The sequence below is a fragment of the Polypterus senegalus genome, chromosome 6 (genome assembly GCF_016835505.1).
Source record: "Polypterus senegalus isolate Bchr_013 chromosome 6, ASM1683550v1, whole genome shotgun sequence".
NCBI lineage: Eukaryota > Metazoa > Chordata > Cladistia > Polypteriformes > Polypteridae > Polypterus > Polypterus senegalus.
The window spans coordinates 18718488-18730859 of record NC_053159.1 but is presented as its reverse complement, the minus strand read 5'-3'; the positions used below and the strand labels follow the sequence as shown (position 1 = coordinate 18730859).

The following is a 12372-nucleotide window of genomic DNA, read 5'->3' as shown; positions in this document are numbered from 1 at the left end:
GGTCACAATATCAGTTTGCACACACGTTTCTGAAAGAGATGTAAAGTACAGCAATCACTCGCTATATCGCGCTTCGACTTTCGCGGTTTCACTCTATCGCGGATTTTATATGTAAGCATAACTAAATATATAACTCGGATTTTTCGCTGCTTCGCGGGTCCTGCGGATAATGTGTCTTTTTACTTCCTGTACATGCTTCCTTAGTTGGTTTGCCCAGTTGATTTCATACAAGGGACGCTAAGCTAACCAATCAGAGCACGCAGTTAAGTTCCTGTGTGCTGAATGCAGTGTTAACCAGGAAGTCTCGTCTCACTCATTCAGCATCAACGTGTTTCGCTGTGTAAAGAGTTAACTTTTGTGCGCTTTTGTGTTTATCTTTGTGCATCGTCAACCCCTTCATTATGGCTCCAAAATGATCTGCTCCTGCTACTGCTTCAGGGGCCGTGCCCAAGCGCCAACAGAAGATGTTAACAATTGCCAAAAAAGTAAATGTTTTGCATTTGTTAAAGGTAGGGGAAAAGCTACACCGCTGTAGGACGCCATTACAGCATCAGTGAGGCTAAGATTCTTTTTATTTAAAAAGTAGGAAAGGAATATAAGATCTACGGCCGCAGTGTCCTTTTTACCAGGGTGCAAAATGAGTTGTAAGTGGATGTAATAAGGCAGTAGTCTGGATGGAATCTGCTTTAGGGATTTGGATTGAAGACTGCCGGAAGAAGAACAACGGCGGTGCTACACAGTCGCCTGAAGTGGCTCCTTTAAGGGCTGTAACGCTCTCCTTTGTTGTGCAGTAAAATTAAACTCATTGTTATCGGACAAGTCATCGTGTCATTGTTGGTGAGTAACCATAATTAATTTTCTACTTACAGTACTTAGTACATGTACGTACGTTTAGTGTCACTGTACACACACATTTACTGTATATTATTTTTCTTGCATTGTACGTATTTATTGCTGGTGGCCTGTCTATCGTAATGGCTGTAACATATGCGATATCGGAGACACTCGATAGCTTTAAAATAATATTTAGGTTTTACTGCATATAAACAGTGTGTTTATATACATAATTTCAATGAATCTTACCTAATATCTAAGAGAATACAAAGGGATTATGCTGTATAACTGTGCGGGGAATATTTATAAACAGTGTGGGAGAGTTTATAAGGGCTTAAAATATATAAAAATAACCATACAAACATATGGTTTCTACTTCGCAGATTTTCACCTATCACGGGTCTGGAACGCAAACCTCCGATCGAGGAGGGATTGCTGTAAGTATAAATAAAACAGTATAGTAGCCATAGGGCTCTTTTAACTAAGACTATGTAAGGAGTAATCTGCAAAAGTGATACAAACAACATGGGAAAGCTAAATACATAAGAATAAGGCCCACCCTTGACACTACACATTGCTACATACTAACCTGTGGATCTGACAGGAAGATTTTGCACCTTGATGCCAAAACTTTTTCGAGGCTCATCTTTGTCGATGGCTGGAGGTGGTTGAACAGGTGGGGCTGGAACTGCTGCAGACAACACTGAACGAGCCGGTGACTCATCGCTTGAGCTGCTGCTGGAATCACTACTAAAAGAATAGAAGAGAAAAGTATGGAGACCCTTTTTCTCAGAACATCTTAAAACAAAAATGAATAGCACACATTTTAAAAAGTTCAGCTGCACTTCTGAAAAACAGTTAAGCAATTCTTACATTTTAAGAAGTGAAGCAGTCAACATTTCTAAAAGGACTTTTAATGAATTTGAACTTCTTATTTTAACCCATCGGTACAGTTCCTACTACTCTCTAAAAGGATTCTTTTAGTTTTGCAAGGTTTACCTACTGATCAATCATAGTGAGCAATCCTACATCAGACCAGAAAAAAATGAGACAGAAAACTATTTCCAGAAATACCTGAAAACCTAGCTTGTAAAAGCACACCACCAGTCAAGCTACAGTATAAAGGAAGCACGTCACAGTGAATCACTTGTGTTGGATACAACATACAAGATTGAAGCAAAATCCTCATACAACAAAGATGTCAGACTGATAAAGCAAGGTCATGAAAGTCGCAGTACTAAGATTAAGAGAAGGCTTACTTTCCCTCTCTATTCAATGCAGTCAAATCCACTTACCAAATGCATGATTTAAATTGTCAAAATAACTAACATGCGCCGGAAAAGTCCAACAGTTGTTTTTTTTTTTTTTTCACCTTTTAAAAGCACATCTTTCTAGATGCCGGTCATCTTGGACATAAAACTGCAAAGAACTTTCCATGCAGAAGATGCATTTGAGGTTGTCTTGCTAGAGTATGAAAAATAAGGTGGGGTAGCATAGGACCACTCATTTTAAAATATATCACAAAATAATCACTATGTTTACATCAGCATTTGTAACTAATAAATCTCTCAGTCACTCAGAAAGACTGTGGCAGTGTTGCAGATAATACCCTAAAATAACTTTGAAGGCACAAAAACTTATTTTAGAATATACTGAGGAAAAGCATTCCTGTTAAGGATAACTGTATTACTGCACATGCGAGTAGACATGCCTACCAAGTAACACAAGGGTCCTGGTCCAGATAATTTATTGAAAACTCCAGTTACGATAATGCAAATGAGCAAGGAATGGTTTGGTGCAGTAATCTGAGATGAGGAATGGATGAGCCACCGGACATACAGACCAAATACCCAAGATTGCACAACCAGAAGGGATGGCTGCATTTGTGTATTCTGTGTTTCTACATTTTTGAGTTCTTGCCTCTGATTCTTCACCTTTGTTTAATCTGAGCTAAATGCATTATGACACTGTGGGTAATAAGTTTCAGTTGGAGAAAATAACACATCGATGAGGTGTTCAAACTGACAACCTTCTCCTTAAAATCAAATTAAGTCGTCTTTTTCTTAAAAGTGCATAGTGTACTTGTCAGCCACTGGAAACACTTCAAATAATAAACACAAAAATCAACCATTGCACAATTTTGCACTTGTGTCTGTAGACCTAACATCAGGGTCCATTCACATCTGTGTGTAGTTCTGATGTTTCTTCTGCAAAACCTTAAAACACAGGTTAATCTGCAGAGCACTAGTATAATAAATTAAAATACATGGCCCCAGTTCACAGGTGAAGGAGCATAGAGGGTTACTAAAAAGCCTAATATACTGCACACTTTCCACAAAGACCCACAAAAGCAAACCATCATGCACATTAGTGCGTGTTTTTGACAAAAAATGCTCGATGCTGGGAGCCTAGATACTTCCTGGTTCCTGCTTCATACAGATGGAGACCACACATGCACACGACAATCAGTGTGGTGTAAAAATGAAGTACTGTCTGAAGACGGCTCTCTCTCTCTGCTATTGTCTGCTTCTGACTCATCTTTAGGATTGTAACTCCCATAGCCGGAATTGTACTAAAGGAACGCCAAAACATACGTTACAAATATCAGCGAGATGGCCACAAATGACAAGAAATGATTCCAGTGTCCCAGACTCCCATCTACAGTTCCTGTTCTGTGATAGGAGAGTGAAAAAAGTTAATAGAAAAGTACTTTAAATACCATAAAAATAAGTTCAGGTATGAACTTTGTGTTACTGTTTTAGAATTGAAGACATTACAGCTTTAAAAAAATGGAATATTAAAAACACAGTAGGCACTCTAAATTCAACTAAACATAAAATAAAACCTAAATGAATGTATAATTTGTGTCATTTGCTAGAAGGCAACTTCTCAGCACTGCCAGTTATAAAATTATACTAACAATTTAGATGTTTATGAATTGTAAACTAATTTTGATCAGCAACTTAAAATGTAATAATGAAATATTATGAATAGTGTCTAGCAGCAAAGAATAACATTTTCCTATAAAACAGGTTTACTTGTAATTTGTGTGTCATAAAGCAACACTCATATGGATTAAATGCTCTGAATTTCATTTCCAGTATTCTTTTCTCTATCTGAATATCAGTTGGCTAGTCCTAGGTTTCTGAATTGTGTTTTCCTGAAATAATGATTTCCATTATGTTTAATTTAAAAATGTCAACTGTTTTATTATCTGCTCTTGCGGAGATTGATGCAACAGCAGTTGATCATACTTTTTTGGTCTGGGGGTGGAGAGTTTCACATTTAACACACTTTACCTGACAATGATCTTTGAAAATAATTTTAGTTTGTTAATTGTGTAGGTTGTGTCAATAAAAGGTCAACAAAATAAACAAGAACTGATTCATGCGAGACTATTACTTAAGGAAATTACATGTCTAGAAGTATTACTTTCCATTTCATTTTATACTATTTCTTTTTTGGAAAGAGACACTAAAAAGTGAGGAAATAGCCAGTATATTGTGATTGTTTTCAGCTCTTCGATCATAATCACAATTCCATCCCAAAACTAGCATTTATTTTTGTATTTTATATAAGGAAAAACCTTTGATACTTTTAAATTCTCACAAAAGGATGCCTCTCCAGATATTTACTTTTGTTCTAAAGACTCCAGATCCCGAAACAACATGCACAACAATTAAGAATGTCTTAAATCAAAGAAAAAGTAATAAATGTTACCTCTCAAATATCTGTAAGAAATATTCACATATGGGCTTATAGGGGTCCTTATGCTCACAATAACAGAGTAAAGTGAATTTCTTACTTGAATGACCTAATCAACGTGCAACACTTCTTCGCTACAAGCGCTATGATTAGCAAGCTACCTTAAATCAATACGTCCGTCTTTTTTACACAAAAGAACTATGAACACAAGTTTTTTATTTCCCCCAAATATACTTAATCACAGGTGACACCATAAAATGCCATACATTTTTGGGGACCACACCATTAGCCGTTCTACAACAATTTACTGTGTTAGAACCAAATTTTTTTTTTTTTGGTATGGTTAGTTACTAGTTAAAACTAGTATGCTGCGATGACATTGTCACTAAGTAATTTTAAAAATAATGCAAAACCGAGAAATCCAGCTTTGAAAAATACTGATAGTAACCACGAGTGGGTAACAAGAAAATCGGTAACATTATAATGGGAATATACCTGTTCACACAAAACAAAAGTTTACTGATGTGTTGTGCCTGAAATAAATTATGCAGAAATAGCAGACACATAAAACTACCCAGAATCTTCATAAAAAAGTCATTACCCAGAACTCAGCTGCTTCACAAGAAGAAAAATAGTCAAAGTTGCAGTTAAGATGCCACAACCAAATCTTAAGTGAGTGTAATAGTGGCAAGGAGGGAGCCAAATTGGGGGTTGTTTAAATTGAATGATTTTTCAGTTTTAAATTGGAAAAAATACACACATTCAGGAGTCTCTTAAAGAATACATAAAAGAGCTTTAAGAGACAAAGCTGACTTGTTACTACTATATGTGACAAACATAATGAGCGCAGCCCAATCCCAACTCTCTAGTCTATAAGGTGGTGACAACATTGCTTTTCATGGCCAGGGATTGGTAGACTTGTTAATAATAATAATAATAATAAAAGGATTAAAAAATGGGTGAAGAAAATCTTCTAGCCAGAGTAACCAACACATCCAAAACTTGTAGACCAATTCAAAAACAAAGCTACTCGAGTGGTTTAAAAAGAAGATGAAACTATCTTAATTCTTGGCTTAAATCTCAAATAATATCCACAACAGAAACTTTGGATAGTGTATACTATTGCTCCACAATTAATCCACAACAGCTGGAGGAGTTTTGCAAGGAAAAGTGAACAAATATTAACCCTGAAAATTTAGAAAAACTGGTTCCAGCATATCACAAATCATTTAAGACTGGAACTGCTTTTCAAATGAGAACTACCAAACATTAAATGGCAAAGGATTAAAGTGAATGAATACGCATTATCTTATTTTCAGTTTTGTATTTTTTCTGTTCTTTTTTTAATGAAAGTTACTGTTAGCCAAAAGTAAAACAAAATGACTATTAGGCTTCTAAATGTAAAGCAATGATAATAGTAATTATATATATATATATATATATATATATATATATATATATATATATATATATATATATATATATATATAAATAAACACCACACACTACAGTGTGTCACCAGTTGGGATGGTATTTGTGAAAAATTAACTAATACATATTGATAGATCTACCCCACTCAGAATCTCTACATTATATGTGTATCCATATACCTATATACAGGTGCATCTCAATAAATTAGAATATCATTGAAAAGTTAATTATTTCAGTAATTCATTTAAAAAAATTAAACTCATATTTATTACACAGAGTGATATATTTCAAGCGTTCATTTTTCATTTTTCTGATTAAGACTTATAGCTAACAAAAACCCAAAATTAAGTATCTCAGAAAATTAGAATATTGTGAAAAGGTTCAATATTGAAGACTCATGGTGTCACACTCCACTCAGCTAATTAACCCAAAACACCTGCAAAAAGTGTCCTGAGCCTTTAAGTGGTCTCTCAGTCTGGTTCAGTAGGCCACACAATCAGACTGCTGACTTGACAGTTGTCCAAAAGACAGTCATTGACACCGTCCCGCCACAAGGAGGGTAAGCCACAAAAGGACACTGCTAAAAAGCTGGCTGTTCACAGAGTGCTGTATCCAAGCATATTAATGGAGAGTTGAGTGGAAGGAAAAAAAAATGTGACAGCAGAAAAAGGTGCACAAGCAACAGGGATAACCGCAACCTTGAGAGGATTGTGAAGCACAACCCATTCAAGAATGTGGGGGATTCATAAGGAGTGGACTGTGGCTGGAGTCAGCGCTTCAAGAGACACCATACACAGACATATCTGGGACATGGGCTACAACTGTCACATTCCTTGTGTGAAGCCACTCCAGAACCAGAGACAACATCAAAAGCGTCTTAACTGTGGCTAAGGAGAAAATTCACTGACTGCTGCTCAGTGGTCCAAAGTCCTCTTTTCAGATGAAAGTAAATTTTTTATTTAATGTGGAAATCAAGGTCACAGAGTCTGCAGGAAGAGTGAAGAGGAACAGAATCCAAGTTACTTCAGGTCCAGTGTGAAGTTTCCAGTCAGTAATGATTTGGGGAGCCATGTCATCTGCTGGTGTTAGTCCACTGTGTTCTATCAAGTCCAAAGTTAGCACAGCCATTTATCAGGAAATTGTTTGAGCACTTCATGCTTCCCTCTGCTGACAAGCTTTACGGAGATGCTGATTTCATTTTCCAGCAGGATGTGGCACCTGCCCACCCTGCCAAAAGTACCAATACCTGGTTTAATGACCATCACTGTGCTTGACTGGCCAGCAAACTCACCTGACATAAACTCTATAGATAATCTATGGGGTACTGTCAAGAGGAGGATGAGACACCAGACCCAATAATGCAGATGAGCTGAGGGCTGTTATCAAAGCATCCTGGGCTTCTGTAACACCTCAGCAGTGCCACAGGCTGATCGCCTACCTGCTACGCCGCAATGATGTAGTAATTCATGCAAAAGGAGCCCAGTTCAAGTATTGAATGCGTACGTGGACATACTGTATTAAAATATTTTTTTCATTGGTCTTAAGAAATATTATAAATTTCTTAGATACTGAATTTTGAGTTTTCATTAACTGTAAGCCATAATCAGCAAAATGAAAAGAAATGAACACTTGAAATATATCACTCTGTGTGTAATGAATCTATATGGGTTTAAGTTTTTGAACTGAATTACTGAAGTTAACTTTTCAATGATATTCTAATTCTATTCTGTGTGAGTACAACAATGGATGCTAAATAAGTAATGAAAGGTGATCAAATTGAGTTACAACACAATGATTTATAAAGACCCACCACACTAAAAAGTAAAGCTTTATTGAAAATTAGAAGCTCATAATAAGAAATTTGACAAACAAGACACTATTCAGTCTGTCAGTCTTCATTTATCTACATTTTTCGGTTGAGTTCTGAATGTCCTTAAAAGACTATAGTACTGTCTACTATACTACATAGTAACTTATTCCATGCATCTACTATTCTCTGTGATACTTTGATAGCCATGCCTAATTTACCCTTAACCAACCTGCATCTCTGTTCATGCAACCTTGTTAAAGAATTTACTTTATAGTAGTAGATGCTAGTACCAACCCTGAAAATCCTTTCATATTTTTACACATCTCACATTAAACCTCTATTTACGTTATTCCATAAAATGCAATTCCTTTAATTTATTCCTTAAAGTTCAAACCCCAGTTAAAGAATTAGTCTAGTACCTCCTTAAAAGAATTTCACAACAGTGGATACATCTTTTTGTAATATGAAGTCCAAACCTTACACAATTCGGTGGCCTCTCACAGGGACTGTACTAATTAAAAGACAGATTTTAACTTGCTTTGAAAAAATACAAGTATGTGTCCACACTCTTATTTTAACAGTTTTAAACTTGTCTGCTACAATTAAAAAACATACTGTACCTCAGCAAGATATTCCACATTGGTCAAACTGTAAGGTATTATTTAAACAAATAATCACTTGAGTTCTTAACAGAAACAAAAGTGTTGTCTTTTCTTTGCTGTCTAGTAAATGCATATGGAAACATACTACGGGAAAAGAAATGAGTGAAAAAAAGGCCATCAAGGCAGTAGTGTCCCACGTAGAATATATGAACCTGAAACTTCCACTAGCCCCTACCAAAAAAAAAAAACAAACTTTAAATAATCAGTTGACCAATGACGCCATATTCAAAAGAATTCTAAAATCAACACTATCTGGGAAGAGGATTTCAAAATCCAGACAATTAAAATACCAAAGCAATTTTTTATAAAGACATTAGTTTTCCTGTTACTTATATTTAAACTTCACATCTTTTAAGTGATGTGGAATGTCAGCTGTTGATAGATATAGGTAATGACATATTCAGTGGGGCTGTCAGATCAAACATTGTTATTCAAATATATTTAAAAAAATAAATAAATAAAGTCTTATTCGAAAACAAAAGCGGACATTTCAATGTGAAAGTACAGTTTGTTTGTTTTACTCACATTAATTTTGGCAAACTGACAGCTAGACCCCTTCACAATGTAGTTTTTATTTTTTCTTTGATCCTACAAGTGTACTTGGAGCAGGTTTTTTATGGTGCCCTGAAAGTATCATTCTACACCCGATTCTGCCCCATTCACTTAGATCCAAGATCCCTGACTGTTTAAACCTAAGACCTTCTCATTAAAGCAAAAGGAAAAATTGCCATAATTCTAATTTCCCTTTAATTACAACACTTTAAAATCCCCACTTTACAGAACCCAAACACGGCATCCTACAATTTATCTTCATCTTATGTGGCTGCTGGTTTGACACATAATGCCTAAAACAATGAGGTGTAATTAATAATATTCAGGCTCTCTTTATTAAAATATTGCTGCATCTGTAAAAAAGAAAAAAAAACTGATTGTGTGGACCCTGACTTGATATCGTGACAATCCTGTAAGTCACACAGTAGATGCTTTCCAGGTGAGTCCACAGGTGCCAACAGGCCTTTTATTCTAAATAGCATAATGATAAACTGTACACTGCTGCTGCCCATTAGACACCACTAAAATAACAAAATAAGCCCACCTTAAACTTGCATGCATCTTGCTTGCGCTTTTATTGCTCATTAATGGCTTTCATGTCACGGTCTTACTTTGCATTGGAGTTGCAGCACTCAGTCGGTTTCCCTGCACTGCAAAAGTATTGTGACGTGTTTTTAAATAACAGTTGCCTTAGTAGCACTAAGATTTTTTTTTAAGCTGTTGGCGTTTGTTATTCCTGTGTGACTATTACTTTAATAATTAAGTGTTAAAAAAACACATACAAATGTAAAACACTCAGAACTGGTAAACTAAGTTCAAATATATTCAAATATTTAGTTATTCTTAATTGGAATAGAGTATTCAAACCTTTTTTCTTTTTTTTAACTAAATCGACAGCCCTAATAATCTGTATACTATACTTACAGCAAAAATAATTTTCAACTCCACAAAGCAAACATCAAGTTAAATTAAAAAAATGTGTTATTTAGGTGTTAAAGTCCAACTATGCTCTGCTTCATTTAGTACAATATGTAAATTGTACCGCACAGAAGCTTAGCCCCCGAGTAGGGGTTTGGTGCGATTGCAAATCATGCTCTTCAGCACTGTGTGAAGTACACAAATCATCACCTTCACTAAAGCATGTATGTTAAAACAAGCTAAAGGATAGTGCAGAAAACTTAAACATTAAAAATCTATTGCAACAAAAGCTAAAAGGATAAACTCTGAATGACAATAAACATTACAGCATTCCTGAGAAAATTCCAAGTCAGTTTCGTCATATTTGCTGAACTTGTGTTTCTGTAGATTTTTTGGATTCACAAACAATATTAACAGCAAGTTTTATAATTCATAAAAATGAGCATACTACTATATATTTAGCTTCTTTCTTGTAATTAAAGCATGTAGCATATGCTGCGCTGGCAACATAAACATGTTAGTATTACTAAATGAGGATATTTTGATAACAATCCAACACTGAATCAGCCTCTACCACTATAGAAATTACTGCTACCAACATAAAATATTTAATAAAACTAGAGCATAAAATTAATCATAGTTTGTTTCAACTGTAATAAAGCGGACTTTTGGTACTCAAACCATGTATTGTACAAGACAAAAGAGGTTGTCTCCCAGCTTTGCCCAATACCAGCATAACCATTTACATGCCCAGGTTTCATTATCTGCTGAATCATGACTGATCCGAGTGTATTCATATAAGGGTTTAATGCAGATAATTAAGAATGTGTATATTCCATTCATAACATAGGTGTCTACAGTCTGTACAGGCAAGGATTAACTGTGACAGGTTGTTCATAAAACAGAGCTATTCACTTCCAATTTTGGTTTCGTGAAAAGTGAAAACATAAACCAGTCCAGCCAAAAGGAATGAAACAAAGCAATACAGGTTAAAAAAAACTGAAAGAAGTGACAGAAGGCAAAAAGAGAACAATGGAGGGTGAGCATTCAAAAAGGAACAGAAGTAATATATATACTGCATGGGAAAAAACTTGTTGGCATTGAAAATATTTCTTAAAATGGGGATTTTAAAACTACTATAATAAAAATTACATCAGATATGTTGCAATTGGTTATTCATTGTTATAAAGGAGAAACTAAACCAGTTTTTCCTGCTCATTTTTTGTTTTCTGCAAAAACTGCCCTAAAACAAATTGTGTATGGATGTGTTTAAGAAACAAAAGGAAATCCTAGGAGGTGATATGCAAAAACATATCAGAAAAACACTACAGTGCTGCACAGTGTACCTGGAGTAATAAAATACTGACGTTAGTATAAAGTAAAACAAAGAGCTGTTCTTTGAACTGCACATCCATTTTTGTCTTTAAATAAGACTTTTAAAACACATATTCAAATATCGACATTCACTCTGACAGCCATAGTAACCATTTAATACAATATATTATATTTACATGCCAGACCTACAGAATGGGCACAATTACAAATGTGGCACAGACTGAATAATAAAACTTACCACAATTGGGTAATGCATACACATACACACAAACAAATGTAAAGGTGAAACATATTTAGCAGACGCTTTTGTCCAAACAGACTTACGAAAAAGGTCAACTTAATTGAGTAAACATCAGTTTGCGGACTGTTTGGGAAATGAGTGTTATGGGACAAGGGTACAAAATTGATCACCACAAGTGCAGAGCTCAAAAACAAAATGCCAAACTAGTTGCAACTCCTAGATTACAAACTAGCTAATATAAGTTAGACATAAATTCAGCAGGCAAGACAGTCTTGAAATGCTTCTTAAACACAGTGAGAAAGTTAGCAGTTCAGATGGAGGTGGACAGCTTGTTTCACTAGCCAGGAACTATATACATCATATAGATGTGGCATCACCAGATGCCATTCAACAGCAGACCGGAGTGGTCAATAAGAAGCATAGTGCCTAATTTTAGATAGATAGATAGATACTTGTATATAATTTGATACTATCCGTATGTATGGTGTTCGCGTCAATACCTCGACTTAATACAAGTTAGAACCATGCAATGGGACTCTGCCTCTGTAGTTAGAACATAATGTGGCAAACGCGGATGCAGTACTGCATGACTGGCTAAGTTCGAATGCTTCAATGACACCGCTGGACGGCCAAGTATAGTAAGCCGGTGTTGGTTCGAGCAGATAACAGTAAGTTCGGTTGGTTTCGGAACGTTGGTTTGGTGGGGTGTACTTTCCAGGACTAACATCGTCGACTGACTTAAACCCTTCGACAGCTCCGGGACCCTAAGTAATTTAGAACATATCGCCATTTGCTTGGTACGTCAAAATCCATCTTTGGGCAGTTTGGTTTTGGCATCCGTCCTTCTGACATCTATTGGCAAACTGAGTAATGACGGCTGGGTA

At 35.7% G+C, this 12372-nt stretch overlaps 1 protein-coding gene across 2 annotated transcripts in view; it reads right to left on the bottom strand.

Moving 5' to 3' along the window:
- The window catches only part of spen (spen family transcriptional repressor), a 69364-nt gene that overhangs the window by 23711 nt on the left and 33281 nt on the right, over nucleotides 1-12372 (bottom strand). Inside the window, exon 4 of one of the 2 annotated variants that reach the window (XM_039755463.1) lies at nucleotides 1424-1584. In XM_039755463.1, coding sequence (XP_039611397.1) covers nucleotides 1424-1584 — 161 coding nt within the window. The remainder of the gene's footprint in view (nucleotides 1-1423; nucleotides 1585-12372) is intronic. The other variant, XM_039755464.1, reaches the window with a different exon arrangement.